The sequence below is a fragment of the Leucoraja erinacea genome, chromosome 26, assembly GCF_028641065.1.
Source record: "Leucoraja erinacea ecotype New England chromosome 26, Leri_hhj_1, whole genome shotgun sequence".
Lineage (NCBI taxonomy): Eukaryota > Metazoa > Chordata > Chondrichthyes > Rajiformes > Rajidae > Leucoraja > Leucoraja erinaceus.
The window spans coordinates 10,071,976-10,088,430 of record NC_073402.1 but is presented as its reverse complement, the minus strand read 5'-3'; the positions used below and the strand labels follow the sequence as shown (position 1 = coordinate 10,088,430).

Genomic DNA, 16,455 nt, shown 5'->3' with positions numbered 1-16,455 from the left:
AGGATGTTATGAGTCTGCAGGGTGACTTGGATAGGTTGGGTGAGTGGGCAAATGCATGTCAGATGCAGTATAATGTGGATAAATGTGAGGTTATCCATTTTGCTGGCAAGAACAGGAAGGCAGATTATTATCTGAATGGTGTCCGATTAGGAAAAGGGGAGGTGCAACAAGACCTGCGTGTGCTTGTACATCAATCATGGAAAGTAAGCATTGGGTACAGCAGGCAATGAAGAAAGCTAATGGCATGTTGGCCTTCATTGCGAGAGGATGTGCGTTCAGGAGCAAGGAAGTCCTACTGCAGTTGAACAGGGCCCTGGTGAGACTGCACCTGGAGTACTGTATGTAATTTTGGTCTCCTAATTTGAGGAAGGACATTATTGCTATTGAGGAAGTGTAGCATAGGTTCACCAGGTTAATTCCCAGGATGGTGGGACTGACATATGATGAAAGAATGGGTTGACTGGCTTGTATTCATTGGAATTTAGAAGGATGAGAGGGTATCTTCTAGAAACATATAACGTTCTTAAAGGATTGGATAGGCTAGATGCAGGAAACATGTTCCTGATGTTGGGGGTGTCATGACCAGGGGGTCACAGTTTAATAATAAAGGGGTTGGCCAATTAGGACTGAGATGAGAAAAAAATTCACCCGGAGAGTTATGAATCAGTGGAATTGTCTGCCACAGAAGGCAGTGGAGGCCAATTCACTGGATGTTTTCAAGAGATAATTAGATTTAGCTCTTGGGGCTCAAGGAATCAAGGGAAATGGGGGAAAAAAGCAGGAACGCGGTACTGATTTTAGATGATCAGCCATGATCATATTGAATTGTGGTGCTGGCTTGAAGGGCCAAATGGCCTACTTCTGCACCTATTTTTCTATGTTTCTATGTCTATGGTGTTGTCCAGCCCTCATCGTCAATTAAGGTGGGCTTGGCTCCACTGTTGTGTCAGCTGTTGCTTCAATCCTGATATGGTGATGCTGACCATTTAAAGACAGACTGTGTCCATGCCTCATGTCAGTGTTTGAGTGTCGACGGGGTGTGTGTATGTGGGGGGTGGAGTGTGTGACTGTGGGATGGGGAGGAAATGGTGGGATGGGGTGTGTGACTGGGACAGGGAGGGGAGGGCTCACATTGACCGTCTTCTGCCCAGCTGCAGTGACTGCTGACATTGCTCTCCTCTCTGTGCGCAGGGACCCTCCGGAGTGCAAGGCCTCGATGGGAAGGACGGGAAGCCAGGTGCCCGGGTAGGTCATGACTCACATCCCATGTTGTGCTGGTCTGTCAGTCAGTGGGTAGAGATCCTGAAGTCGGTGACTTTGTCTTGCAGGGAGAAGTTGGTCCCCACGGACCACCGGGAATCCGAGGCGGACATGTAAGTACCTATACCATCACCGGGTACCGGGCCATCACCTCGCCTGGCCTATGGAGGGTCACGGCCTGTAGAATCACCTGTCCGTGTCCCCCAGAGGTGCTGCCTGACTGGCTGAGTTACTCCGACGCCTAGTGTTCCACACAAAAATACAGCATCTGCAGTTGCTCATGTCTCCTGGCTTGGTTTTCAGCACTGATAATTTTAATATAACGTGTTTTCATAACACCAATTGGATAAACTTGAATAATGAAGTGGTAGTTTGAAAAATGCAGCATGGAAATATGCCCTTCAGCCCACTGCGTCCACACCGACCATCGATCTCTCGTTCACGCCAATTCTATGTTATCCCACTTTCTCATCCACTCCCTACACACTAGGGGGCCATTTATCCACCCTGTGCCACCCACCAGTAGTTCCCCAGCAGTGCTGGCAGCCCTCACACCCCGGGTTTTGAAGAGGGCCAGTGAGGTCCCAGTGGCCGGGAGGGAGAGCGGAGCTCCAAGGATGGGCGGCGGATGCACGAACAGGCGGGAGAGGGTGTGCGGGTCCGAGGGTGTGTGCAATGCCCGGGTCATGGAAACACTCTGACTGGTCTCTCTCTTTCCACAGGGCTTTAAAGGAAAGCCAGGACTCCCCGGGCTACCTGGAATGAGGGTAGGTGTCGGGGTGTGGTGGGTACCGATGGGTACATGCACATCAGCCGTGTTCATGAGTACGCATGTGTTGTGTCAGGGTGAAGGTGCCTTTTATGGTGGTGTGTATGTGCCTGAGTGCGTATGTGTATCTACTTGTGTGTGTGCCTGTGTATGTATGAGTGTGTGTGTGTGTGTATATGAATGTATGTCTGCGTGTGTGTGTGTCTGTGGCTGTATTTCACTGTGTGTGAGAGTATGTTTGTATGCGTGAGAGTGTAGCTCAGTATATTAGCTCGGTATATTCCTCATTTAGCACCGGACTCAGTATATATACACATCTAAACACATACAGATACACACACTAGCACACAGACACACACACGCATACACACACCCAAACACTCATGCAAACACACGCTCATACAGACACACACACGCACTCATGCACATGCACACACCCACGCACACGGCCACAGATACACACACATAAAGACACACACACAGACACAGACACAGACACACACACACACACAGACATCACCCTCAGGCCAGGTTTGTTCGGCAGTGACCGGCAGTAACAACTCTCGTTCTTGCAGGGTGAAGGGGGGCCAACGGGACCGCCGGGGGTAACGGGACGGCCAGGCTTTGAGGCAAGTATGGACACCCTGTGATGACTGGTCACTCTGCCTTTCCACTGCTTCTCTGCCCTCCACCCTCACAGTCTGTGTATCCAGACCCTGGGCTGGTGAAGACCACACTCACTCCCACCCAGTCAGAGAATGAGATGCTGCTCCTCGTACCCACGCCGGCCTTTCACTGCAGCACTGACAATGTCACACAGAGAGGTCTGAGTCCCAGCCTTGAGGACTCGTCAGAGTCCAGCGACGTGACTGAGTAATGAAGTAACTAAGCAGGACAATGAGCGACTCAGGAGAATATGTGATGATTCGGGTCAGGACCCTTCTATAGACTGATTCAATCTGCAGTTCCTTGTTCACACCTTGTTACATTGAGTTGATTCCCTTTCAAGTCAAACCATTGACAGAGCTTCCAGAATATGGAACATGGAACAGCAGAGCACAGGAACAGGCCCATCAACCCAAAATGTATGTGCCAAACACGATGCCAATATAATTTTACTTCGGAGTCACATGAGTGACTACATGAAGAAGCCCTTGTACTGATGAGAGCCACAGAATACCTTTGAGATCGGTGTATGTGCCAGGAGATGTACGTGCAGCCCTCTCACTGAAACCATATTGCAGAGCCTGCCTGTGGGCCGCAGGCTTCAGCCACCCTGTGTGGAGACATGGTCTGAGGGGCTGAAGGAATGACTGTGTGTTTGTGTGCAGGGTGAGCCAGGACCGCCGGGACCTGCTGGGCCACCGGGACTTCCAGGGCATATGGTGAGTATTGTGCTGCTCACTCCGCCACTGACCGGCAGGGGTCTGACAACTGCGGGGAGCTTTGTAAGATCAGAGATGCAGCACAGAAACAGGCCCTTCGGCCCACCCATTCCGCACCGAACATGGATCACCCGTTTACACTAGTTATATGTTATCGTACTTACTCGTCCACTCCCCACACACTAGGGGCAATTTACAGAGGCCTTAAAAACCCGCATGTCTTTGGGATGTGGGAGGAAACTGGAGCCCCCAGACAAAGCACACAGGAGTCACAGGGTGAACGTGCAACCGCCACACAGAGAGTGCCTGAGGTTATGATCGAACCCGGGTCTCTGGTGTTGTGAGGCAGCAGCTCTACCACCTCAGCCTCCTTAAAGCTCATCTCCTCTGTGAGCCTGGTAAAACGGAGCAGTGGCTTCTCTTCCCCCCCCCCCCCCCCCCCCCCCCCCCCCCCCCCCCCCCCCAGAGCTCCAACCTGCCTGCTGGGGATTGAGAGGCTTGAAGGGAAGTAAAGAGCAGGGGAAGCCCCGGGCTCATACAATGCCCGTGCCACTGACCCGATGTCACCAAGAGGTGTGTTGGGCTTTCAGCCCCCCCATCCCCAGGGGTTTGTGGGGTACATGTCCTCGCTGGGATACACGTCATTGTGACATGCATGTGTGTGCAAGGTGCATGACCGAGCGGGATGCATGAGCCAATGAGCCGGTAGGATTCTGTAGCCCTGGCCATAAGCTGTCAGCCAATGAGCAGTGTGTCGCTAAGTCAGCCAATGGCCTTGTGTGAGTGACGTCTCCTTCTCCTTCCCAGGGCACAGCCGGAACTCCAGGAAGTCCGGGGCCCGTGGGACCGCCGGGAATGGTGAGTTGTGGCAGCACGGCGGGGATCAATACCTGCGCTCCCTCACTGCCGTTACCCCACTCCTTACCCCTATCCTCTCGTGGCCCACTCTCATTATCCCGGTCCATCCCTCCTCTTTACCCCATTCCGGTATCTCCTCTCTCGCCCCTCCCCCACCTCGTTACGCCAGTCCGTGTATCCTTCTCCCCCGTTGCCCCTGACCCCACTATTCTGGCCCCCTTCACCCTCCCTCCCTCCTCACCACCAGGCCTGCCATAGTGAACCCTCCTGCCTGTTACAGTCGTTGTTCTCTGATTGCCTGTTTGCAGGGAGCGAAGGGTGAGCGAGGAGCGATGGGAGAGAGAGGGCTACTCGGCCTGGCCGGCATGCCCGGATCCCCCGGTGCACCGGGAATCATGGTGGGTAACACCCCGACATTCCCCGATATTCTGCGAGACTGGGGGTGAGGGGACTCTCACCCCATCTTCACCCCCCTCTCAGCTGGACCAATGGGCCGACGATTCACCATCGTCGCGATGTACACACAACACTGCTCACTTGTGTCAGGAAAGATCTATGGGGAACACTCTTCTGAGAAATCCTTACACTACCTGGTGCAGGCAACTGGGCTTTCAAAAGTCAAGAGTACTTGTGTCGTGCAGAACTACCGATGCTGGTTTAAACCAGACAGACAAAACAAGGATCTCGACCCGAAACATCTCCTATTCCTTGTCTCCAGAGAAGCTGCCTGAGCCGCTGAGTTACTCCAGATTTTTGTGTCAGTCAAGAGTATTTACTTGTGTGTACCAATAGTGGAACAATTGCATTCTTACTTGCTGCAGCATAACATACCTGTAACACAATACTCACAGATGATATGTAATGAACAAAACAATAAATGAGCAACCACAATTTTACAACCAAATTAAATAAAATACTAACCACAATATTAGTGCAGAGTATTGTGGATGCAGCCCAGTCCATCACGCAAAATAACCTCCCTTCCATTGGCTCCATCCATACTTCACGCAGCATTGGCAAGGCCACCAGCATAATCAAGGACCACCTTGCCCACTCCCTCTTCTCCCATCTACACAGAGAAATCCTCCTTAGGCAGTGGTGAATTTCTTGAACAAGTCGGTTTATTCAAGGCCTTGAATAAACTGACTTCAAGAATAAGGGGACCCCAAGTGTTTCCTGATTCACATGTTCCAGTTTACAACACCATGCAGTTATTACAGTTTTTAAATGATTCATCAGTGATCAACTTTCAACTTTCTGTTCTCTCTTCATTAGAAAACAATTCTCCCACTTATCTTGCAGATGGGTTTCATAATGTGACTTTGCTTATCTCATGGTCAGTTTTATTGCCCTCTGCCTGGTTCACAACTTCCTACGTTTCTCTACTTCAGCTACTTGTGTGTTGTAATCTAAATACTCCCTAAATCTACATATTGCCTCTGCTGACATGACCTTTAAGTTATATTCCCATCATGACTCTCCTGTATGTAAACAAATTGGATTAAACAGATTTCAAACTTGCACAATTTTATTGAATTTCCAGTATTCCCTGTATCAGATGCTGTGCTTGAACCCAGAGGTCACAGTTTTCATACTCCTTTACCTCTGTGACACAGTCCATAAATGTTTTTAGTTGCTGAGGTTAGTGCTGTGACAAGAGCTTGATGGTTGTTGGGAAGAAGTGGCTCTTGAACCTGGAGGTTATGGGTTTCAGACTCCTGTACCTTATGCCTGAAGGCAGAAGTGAAATGAGAGCGTGGCCAGGGTGTTGTGGGTCTTTGATGATGCTGGATACCTTTTTGAGGCAGCGACAACTGTAGTTCCCATCAATGGTGGGAGGTCATTACCTGCGATGGACCAGGCAGTGTTCACCAGTCTCTGAACATATAAGCGTAAGCCCCATGTCTCATTTCCAATGCTCTTGAGGCTGGTTCAGGCTTTGTGCTTGTTAACACTGTAGTGTGAGCAGGGCCTGGTATGTGCTGGATGCTCCCTGGGCCCCGAGGAGACATTGTCCCCAGTGTGCACGGCTAGCAACGAGACACTAGCTCGTTCACACTGCTCCCCTGCATGGCCTCCCTGCACTGTCAGGCTCATTGCCCAGCCCAAGGGTGGTGCTAGTATGTGTTGGTCCCCACCATCAATGGAGCAAGTCAGCAGTGAGAGGGAAGGTAGTGGAAAAACGTACACAGAGCGTCGATGAAACTGCTCCAAAACGAGAATGGTCTCGACCTGAAACGTCGTCTGTCTATTCCCTCCTCACACGCTACCCGACTCAAAGCATGTAACAGAACTTCATGTCCCCCGCTGACTGTTGTCTGTTTTCTTCCATTGTTTCAGGGGGAGCCTGGCGAAGATGGCCCAGCGGGAAAAGAGGTACGCTGCCAGAAATAGGCTCATGTATGTTGTAGGTTGGGCAGATTTGGGATTGCATCCTCTGGAACGTCGGAGACTGATAGAAGTATATCAAATTACAAAAGCAGTACCTTTTTCACATGGTGAAAATGTCAAAGATAATGATCATAGATTCAAGGTGAGAGGGGCAAAGTTTAAAGTTTAAATTGGGTGCCTGGAACACATTGCCTGGGGTGGTGGTGAAGGCAGATACGGTAGTGGTGCTTAAGTGATTTATAGATTGGCACTTGGATAGCCAAGGAATGGAGGGATATGGATCACGTATTCGTGCTATTGAGGGAGTGCAGTGTACCCGGTTAATTCCCAGGATGGCGGAGTAAACGACAAAATAATCGATCAACTAGGCTTATATTTACTGGAATTTAGAAGGAGGAGAGGGTATCATAGAAATATATCAAATTCTTAAGGGATTGGACAGGCTAGATGCAGGAAAAATGTTCCCGACGTTGGGGAGTCCAGAACTTGGGGTCACAGTTTAAGAATAAGGTGTAAGGACTGAGATGAGGAAAATCAAAGGCAGAGGGCAATCAGATGTATTCGAGAGTTAGAAAGCTCTTGGGGCACGGAATCAAGGAGGGCAATTCACGGGGTATTGATGTATGATCGAGAGTCATATTGATGGCGGTGCTGGCTCGAAGGGCCGAAGGCCTATTTCTCTTCTATGAACAGAGAATCAGGCCATTTCAACACCCATAAAGTTCTATGATCAGTTAGTTCTGTTTCAGGGAGCTGAAGTGACTGTTTGGAGATGGAGATGGTGGGGGTTTTATCACTCCTCGTTGTTGGGAAGGATGGGGAAGGGACGTTGCCGGGAAACTAGTTCCTGTGAAGCAGTGGTGTGAAACCTTTCCTCTGCCTGCCCTTACTCTCACCAATAGCCCAAATGCAGCCGGTCCCAGCATTGAACAGCATGGCTGTGAACAACTGGCAGGGTAGAATTCTGTTTGCAAGTGCAATATCCCAGCTGGATAAGGGCTACATGTCTCTTGAATTCTAAAACAAATTCAAGTGCGATGCCTTTATCGGGCTCATTTACAGCCAGTTTTCTTGTAATCCCGCAGTTAGGCTATGACTACAACAAAAAGGCCAATCCAATGTAACCTTCACATATCTTTGAGCTTTATCTCCAACCAGTGATCATTACTATGCTTCTTCCTTAGGGGCAACCTGGAGCAGCTGGGACGGCAGGGCAGCCAGGGCCAAAGGTAAGAGGCACAGCCATGGGATCAAAGGGCACCCGGGATGTTGAGGGGAGATTAATGGTCGAGAATGTTTACGTCATATGTACCGACAATGATATTTTTACTTGCAGCAGCTTAACAGGCCTGTGAACTCAATACACACAGATAAAGATAATAATCAAAACTTCAATAAATAAATTATTAACTGGAACGTCTATAATGCAACCAAAGACACAGTTCATAGAAGAGCCTGATGGTTGCTGGGAAGAAGTTGTTCTTGAACCTGGAGGATACCTTTATACAAAGGATAGTGGGCACATGGATGAGTTGTTTGAGGAGGTAGTGAGGGCAGGTACCATCGCAACATTTAAGAAACATTTAGACAGGAGTATGTATAGGATAGTTTAGCGGGATATGGGCCAAACGCAAGCAGGTGGGATGAGTGTAGATGGGGCATCTTGGTCAGTGTGGGCAGGTTGGGCCAAAGGGCTTCTTTCTACGCTGTGGCTCTGTGACTCAGAAGACATGGCCTCAGAATAAAAGGACCTTCTACAGTACCTTTAGAATGGAGATGGGGAGGAATTTCTTTAGCCAGAGTATGGTGAATCTGTGGAACTCATTGCCAAAGACAGCTGTGGAGGCAAAGTCATTGGGTATTTTTTTGAGCGGAGATTAATAGGTTCTTGATTAGTGAGGGAGTCAAAGATTACGGGGAGAAGGCAAAGCATGGGGTGAGAGGGAAAAATAGATCAGCCATGATCGAACGGCGGAGTAGACTAGATGGGCTGAATGGCCTAATTTTGCTCCTATGTCTTACAGTGTAATGACAGGAAATCCTGATCAGCACCACCTATGAGAGAATAAATAGGATCTGCAATAAGGGAACAACTCTAGTCATGGGTGACATTGACCTACTTGTAGATTGGGAAAACCAAATGAACAGTAATGATATAGAGAAGCAAAATGGACCAAAATGTTGAGGAACCAAATAAAGAATAAGCTGGCAAATGCCAAAGGATTAACTAACCATCTTGTACAGGGTCTCTTGGGAAAAATATCCTTTTTCATTCTTCAGTAAGATGAAGAGGGCTTGTTTCGGAGACGAAGGCCCTAAATCCATATAAAGGAAGCTGTAAATGTATGAATCATGAGTTGGCTGTGATGGATTGGTGAATATTACTGAAAGGGTTGTTAGTAGCCAGGCAATGGCATGTATTTAAATCACAGACAAATGAATTGTAACATTAGTTCAGTCCTGTCAGGTGCAAAAATAAAGCAGGAACTATGGTGAAAACACGGCTTGCAAAGTGAATTGGGGTTTGTATTAGAATAAAGTGGAAAAGGTCACATGGCTCCCTGAGACTTGGAGCTGTTTAGAATTCAACAAAGTAGGACAGAGGGATTAATTAAGGAAGGGAAGAAAAAAGGGAAAGTTCCATTTTTTTTGAAGAATTCACAGTTATTTAAGTACTACTTCAGTCACAGATTGAAATGCTCTGCTTTATGTAATTGCTTGATGGGTTGACTTGCAAATAATATGATTTCTCATATAGCTGGGATATAAACCACATGCAGGCAGATAAGTCCAGCAGAGCGGCGCAGTGGTAAAGCTGCTGCCTCACAGCGCCCGAGACCCAAGTTCGATCCTGACCTCTGGTGCTATCTGTGCGGAGTTTTCCTGCTCTCCCTGTAACTGTGTGGGTGCCCTCCGGGTGCTCTGATTTCCTCCCAAATCCCAGACATGCGGGTTTGTAGGTTAATTGGGCTCTGTGTAGGGAATGGATGAGAAAGTGGAACTAGTGTGAACGGGTGATTGATGGTCAGCGTGGACTATGTGGGCCGTTGGGGTTGTTTCCATGCTATGTCTGTCAATCAATCAATCAATGCAGATGTGCAGTTGAAATTGGCTTTATGATCAACATAGGCGCTGTGGGCCTAAGGGCCTGTTCCTGTGCTTTGTTCTTCCATGTTCTGGAAAGACCGTGTATATATAGCAAGTTTGTAGAGAACATAAACACTATCTGTCAAAGCAATCGATATGTGAAGAGAAAAATAATTTACAATGGAGAAAAAAACATGGATTAATTAAATTCAAACATTGATATTTGCAAAAGAGGCAACATTTGTGGATGGAATGGGCAGGAGTTGTTTTGGGTCGATCTATTGAGTCTGAAGAAGGGTCCCAATCCAAAAAGTAATCTGCCCATTCCAGCCACAGATGCTTCTTGACCCGCTGAGTTCCTCCAGCACTTCGTGTTTTACAGTTAGAAATTGAGGGATATGGGGAGAAGGCAGGAACTGGATGCTAAATGTGGACGATCTGCCATGATCGCATTGAATGGAATGGCAGGCTTGATGAGCTGAATGGCCTCCTCCTATTTTCCATGTTTTCAAATGAATATATATTGCAGCTTTGCAAGCACCTGATTGGAATCCCACCAACTTTAGTTCAATGAGAGGCTGGCTGTCCAGTTATCCCGATTCTCACGGTTATGCTTAGGACGGAGAAATTCTCACGGTGCATCTGCTGAGGGTGGAAGAACGTTGGGAAGCCAACGAGCACCGTGTTGTTGAGGGCTTTGATGATGCACACATGTGTGCAGGTATTGGCCCGGATCACGTACAGCACAACTCGCACAACCAACACACAGCTTCCAGGAACGTTGCGGAGAGGCACGGTGGCGCAGCGGTAGAGTTGCTGCCTTACAGCACCAGAGACCCTGGTTCGATCCTTACTACAGGTGCTGTCGGTACGGAGATTGTACATTCTCTTTGTGACCATTTGGGTTTTCACTGGGTGCCCCGGTTTCCTCCCACTCCCCAAAAACGTACAGGTAGGTTATTTGTAGGTTATTTGGCTTTGGTAAAAATTGTTAATTTGTTCAGGATAATGTGAGTGTACGGGGATCGCTGGTCGGCGCGGACATGGTGGGCCGAAGGGCTTGTTTTCATGATGTATCTTTATACTAAAGTATCGGCAACTTCAGCAGGGAGTGAATTGCTGATGCCTTCTCCATCGTTTTGTTGCCCTCGGCAGGGTGACCCAGGAAGAGCAGGAGAAAAGGGAGCCCAGGGCCAGCGTGGATTGCCCGGGATCTCCATGGGAGGCTTGGGAAAGAGCAGCGGCATGGCGCTGCCTGGACAACCTGGTGCCCCCGGCGCACGGGGAGAACGAGGACACCCCGGAACCCCAGGACCTGCCGGCACTCCTGGAATCCCAGGAACACCAGGAGCTGGGGTAAGGAGTGCTACCCGCCTCTACCTCATCCTCTGGCAGCTTATCCCATGTACCCACCACCGTCCGTGTGCAGCAGCTGCTTCTCAATCACCTCTCACCATAAACCAATGTCCCGTGGTTCTTGATTCCACTACGCTGGGTAAAAGACTCTGCATTCACCCTATCCATCATTCTCCTCATGATTTTATACACCTCTATAAGGACACTCCTCACCCTCCTGCGCTCCTCCTCTAGGGAACAGTAGTCCTAGCCTATCCAGCCTTTCCTTACATCTCACACCCTCCAAATCCAGCACCATTCCTGTATCTTTTGTGACATCCTCCCTTTACCAGGGTGACCAGAACTGTACAGAGTACTCCAAATGTGGCCTTACCAACATTTTGTTCAACTGTAATATGACGTCCCAACTCCTGTGCTCAAACCATGACCAATGAACACAAGTATGCCAAAAGTCTTCTTCACTATGTACCTGTACTCCTTAGTCTCTCTGTTGTACAACACTCTCCGGGACCCTAGATTTACTGTGTAAGTCCTGCCCTGGTCTGTCCTACCAAAATGCAACACCTCGCAATTATCTGATTTAAACTCCATCTGCCATTCCTCAGCCTATTGGCCCAGTTGATCGGGATCCCGTTGCAATTGTAGATAACCTTGTTCACTGTCCATGATACCACTAGTTTTACTCTGTGTAACGTATGGCAAAGCTACAAGGCCAGAATTCCTAACCAGGGTACAATTCCAGCACACAGTATTCCCAGCAACACGTCTTTATCTGGGTGCATCATTACTCAACGGCCACGTGCTGGAACTAACACAACGGTCCCGTTCCTCCCATTAGGCTGAAGCTATTAATTTCGATGAGATCAAGAGGTTAATAAGGCAAGAAGTTACGAAGATCTTTGACGGTAAGTATAAACTTATTTGCATATAATGTTACATCAGGCCAGTTGGCCCATAGCTCCATGCTAGCACCCATCGGTTCCATTTACCCCTCTCCCCATCTCCATACATTATCTCTCTCCCACGTGTTCACCAACTCCCTTTTGACTCTTTTCCCACTGACTAACACGAGGGGTAATGTACAGCAGAGAGTTAATTCACTGGTCTCTTTCAGATGAAATTAGATTACTTTATTTTCACGTAAAACAGGATGCAATGGAATTCTTTGTTAGCACAAAGTTTGTAGATTAGATGGTGTCCATGATAATGAAAGATAAAGCAACAACGGCAAATGCAAAACAGTGCTTGTGGTGAAATCTGTAGTAACGCAATGCTGGACTATCGGAAAGAGGATATGTACAAGGGAGCACTCTCCAGGATATGGATGTGGGAGTGGTGAATGAGTTAAGGGTCTGAGGGCCAAGGGTGTGTGGGGTGGGGGGGGTGTGTGTGGGGTGGGGGGTGTGGATGGTGGGTGTGTGTGTGTGGGGTGTGGTGTGTGTGTAGGGGGGGTTGGGGTGGGGATGTGTGTGGGGTGGGGATGTGTGGGGTGGGGGTGTGGGGTGTGTGTGTGTGTGGGGTGGGGGGGGGTGTGTGTGTGATGTGGGTTGGGGTTTGGGGGTGTAGGGTGAGGGTGTGTGTGTGGGGTGGGGGTGTGGGGTGGGTGAGAGTCCATGGCGTGAGGACCTCCGTGAGTCTACAGTGACCAGTCTGGTGATGATGTGAGTGTGATGGGGAGCGACGCGTTAGGTGACGGAGCGTGGGCCCCAGGAAGAGGGTAGTGGGGGCCCAGGATGTGGTGAGCAGGGGCCCAGGGAGAGAAGAGCAGGAACCGCAGGGAGAAAGCATAGTGGGGTCCCAGGTTGTGGTTGGAGGGACAGTGCAGGGGAAGTCTGGGTGCTGCTGCTCTGTTGTCCACCTGTCCCCTGGGCGACCTCCTGGTGGGTGGATTCAGCACAGTGACGGGGCACAGAGACCCCTTCCACCATACCTGGCAGGCAGCTCTCTCACCAGCGCTAGTGCCAGCCTAGACCTCTCCTGCCCTCAGTCACAGTGAAGTCCCGGGCAAGGGCTGGCTGTGGTGTGGGAGCAGAGAGACCTGACTGCCCACCTAGAACAGAGAGCATGCAGCACAGGACGGGCCGTGTAGGAGGGAATTCTGTGCTATAAATAGGACAAAACTCCCTCCTACAGGTAACAATGTTTGTGTCGACCAGGGTGCCAGGTCAAACTGATCTCATGTGCCTGTCCATGATCCAACTCCCTCTATTCCCTGCACTTCCATGTGCCTATATAAAAACCTCTTCAACGTCACTGTCGTATCTGCCTCCACCACCGCCCCTGGCAGCAAGTTCCAGGCACCCATCATCCTCTGTGTAAAAAAACTTGCCCCACACATCTCCATTAAATATCCCCCTCTCACCTTATGGCTCCGTTCTCTAGCGTTTGATATTTTCACCCTGGGAAAAAGTTTATGACCGTCTACCCAATCTATGCCTCTCATACTTTTATATATTTCTATCGGGTCTCCCTGCAACCTTTGACATTCCAGAGAAAACAATCCAAGTCTGTCCAACGTTTCCCTGTCGCCGAAACTCCCAAACCAGGCAGCCTTCTGGTAAACCATCTCTACACCCTTTCCCAAACCTTCACATCCTTCCTGTAATGGGGGAGACCAGAACTCCACACAATACTCCAAATATGGCCTGACCTAGCTATAAAAGCTGTATGTGGGCAAGAGGTATTTGTGGTGCGGGTGCAGATGGAGAGTGCGGTGTGGCAGCCCCACTCCACAGACTGACATGGAGCTCAGCTATCAGCAGCAGGCAGTGAAGTGAGACAGAAGCCAAGGTGTGTGGCTTTACTGAGAAAAAACAGTTTTGATACGTGAGTTATTTCCATGCTCTGAATTATGATTCTGGAACATGAGCACTCATCTATAGTTATGCAGAGATAGGTGGCCCTGATAAGGCAACTGCAGGCATCCCTCACAACCTGGTTCTTCCAGTTTTCAACCTCTGCTGTTGTGCTGAGCTATAATGTGCTGAATGCCAGAACTGTAACTGAAATGGCAGAAAGGGCTGACTGTCGCTCGACTTAGATGAGTCCACCTTTTGAATCTGGAGGTTTACTACAGTGCAGCTGAGGTCTGGCCAGTATGCCCTGCGACTGGTCGCCACTTCACCGCACGCTGCCTTCGCAACGCCTGCACTGCCATAAAATATCACCCCCCCCCTGCTCATCTTATAGCTATGTTCTCGTGGGTAAAGGCTTGTGTCCCCATTGACCACAGGATAGCGGGAATGGAAGGAGAGGGGCAGTTGTTACTGTAAGCTGTCTGTCATTGGACCTCCCCCACCTTGGGGAGAGGTCTCCCTCTCTCATCCATGAAGCCTCGCGGTCAACCTGCTGCTCCTCGAGTGCGGCACGTCAACCTCGGCGCATGGGAGGGGGTAGGGGGTAGGTGATTACGGGGGGCATCAGCTCGTTTCCCGGGAGGTTGAGGCGGCTGCGGGAGGCCCTGCAGTTGCACGGGGCGGCGGTGGAAGGTCGGTCTGGGCCATGGCCTAAAAAAGACCGATATTGGGTGTTCCTGGTTTTGCACTTGCTCCGGTTTGTGTTGGCCGACTGGGGTCCGTAGGGGTGCTGCTTTTATGAACCCCAGTATTTTCGCCTCTTCATCAAGTTCTTTGACTTGTTTTGGTAAATCCCCTCTGTAAAGGAGCTCAGTCTGACACACTGTAACCTTTACTAAAGTGTTTATTAAGCATATAGTACACACGTCCCAGCACTGACTGCATCCAGCCTTCATGCATACCAGGACCAAGTGGGAGGAAACAAGGGGAGGATTTCATAGTTATACTAATAGGATGGGGCATGTTAATGGTGATGAGGTAGCTACATTATAGGTTGCATGCATAAACCATCTACATCCTTTCCCTTACAATTTAAACAAAGTACGGCAATAGCAGGTTGGTTATACAGCACCTGAAAAGCTAAACAAAGTCTCCGTAGCGAGCCGGAGGTTTAACAATCCGACCCAAGCGAGTGCGCACAGCACCCTCACCCTCCCCACCCGAAAAAAGAGGAGGAGGAACGGGAACAGTGATGTTGACATTACGTTCACTTTGGCTCCAGTATCGAGCTTCACAGAGAAGGACTTGTTATTCACAGTAATGAGCACGGATGGATCGGGGAGGCGAGATCGGCTGTGACGGAGAGTGTAAACACTAGCATCTCCCATGGAATAGCTGAGCTCCGAGTCGGGGGCAGTGTCGACAGAGGACCGAGAATCCATCTCACTATCAACAGGCTGAAGGTTGTTTAGGAATCGTCTAGGATCTGAGGGCACATTCCCACGGGACCTGCAGGCAGCTGCGAAGTGGTTCAATTTCCTACAGAAATTGCAAGATTTTCCAAGAGCTGGGCACTGGGCCTGTGTGGGGTGAACATAGTTGCAATTGGGACACTTCGGAGACCGCGGGACCCGAGATGTGCAAACAGGCCGCGGTGGAGGGCGAAAGTTGTCCTGTACACGGCGTGCTTCCGCAACGCCAGTCAGATTAACGGTACGGCTGTCAGATCCCCTCAGCCCATGAGTAGGGGTCACCACTTCGGCGATGCGGCACGCGTGCATTGCCTCAGTTAGGGTTAGATCAGGCCGTTGCAGCAAATCGGCACGTAACTTCTGGTCTAGCATGCCGGTAACAAGAATGTCCCTGGTGAGCTGGTCACGCATGGTCTCAAAGCAGCACCGCTGAGCAAGGTATCGCAGGTCAGCGATGAAACACTCGACAGGTTCATCCGGCTGTTTCTTCCATGAGAAAAACCGAGCCCGCTCCAATATGCGGTTGGAGGGCAGGTCGCAAATCTCTGCAAACTTACCGGGTCATCGGCAGATTCAGCTGGCTTGACGGGCTGGCCGTTGTCATCCAGGACCGCTGGATCGTACACGAAAGCCTGAGCTCTTTTCATGGCGTCAGGACCGGCCAGGTTAAGTAGGAGGGAGGCTCTGACCGCAGCTGGGTCATTCCAGTGCACAATGTTAACAAAGTGAGTGTAGTCCATCACAAAAGTAGCCCATCGCTCCGCAATGTCAGCATCAAAGACAAGGGGAGATGGCTTTCGGCATGAGGATGCCATATCAAAGGAGACCCAACACAGGGTAGACAGGGGACAAATGAAAATAAAACCGGTAAACCGGAGACGCGAGTTTAACTAGCCGACACCATGTAAAGAGGCTTAGTCTGACACATTGTAACCTTTTCTAAAGCGTTTATTAAGCATATAGCACACACGTCCCAGCACTGACTGCATCCAGCCTTCAGGCATACCGGGACCAAGTGGGAGGAAACAAGGGGAGGATCTCATAGTTATACTAATAAGATGGGGCGTGTTAATGGTGATGAG

General features: G+C 49.7%; 1 protein-coding gene across 1 annotated transcript in view; it reads left to right on the top strand.

Annotated features, from left to right (window-relative positions):
* The window catches only part of col16a1 (collagen, type XVI, alpha 1), a 131,650-nt gene that overhangs the window by 108,458 nt on the left and 6,737 nt on the right, over positions 1 to 16,455 (top strand). Inside the window, exons 53-63 of the mRNA XM_055656139.1 lie at positions 1,192 to 1,245; positions 1,329 to 1,373; positions 1,983 to 2,027; positions 2,605 to 2,658; positions 3,361 to 3,414; positions 4,222 to 4,272; positions 4,581 to 4,670; positions 6,613 to 6,648; positions 7,848 to 7,892; positions 10,906 to 11,106; positions 11,945 to 12,011. Coding sequence (XP_055512114.1) covers positions 1,192 to 1,245; positions 1,329 to 1,373; positions 1,983 to 2,027; positions 2,605 to 2,658; positions 3,361 to 3,414; positions 4,222 to 4,272; positions 4,581 to 4,670; positions 6,613 to 6,648; positions 7,848 to 7,892; positions 10,906 to 11,106; positions 11,945 to 12,011 — 742 coding nt within the window. The remainder of the gene's footprint in view (positions 1 to 1,191; positions 1,246 to 1,328; positions 1,374 to 1,982; positions 2,028 to 2,604; positions 2,659 to 3,360; positions 3,415 to 4,221; positions 4,273 to 4,580; positions 4,671 to 6,612; positions 6,649 to 7,847; positions 7,893 to 10,905; positions 11,107 to 11,944; positions 12,012 to 16,455) is intronic.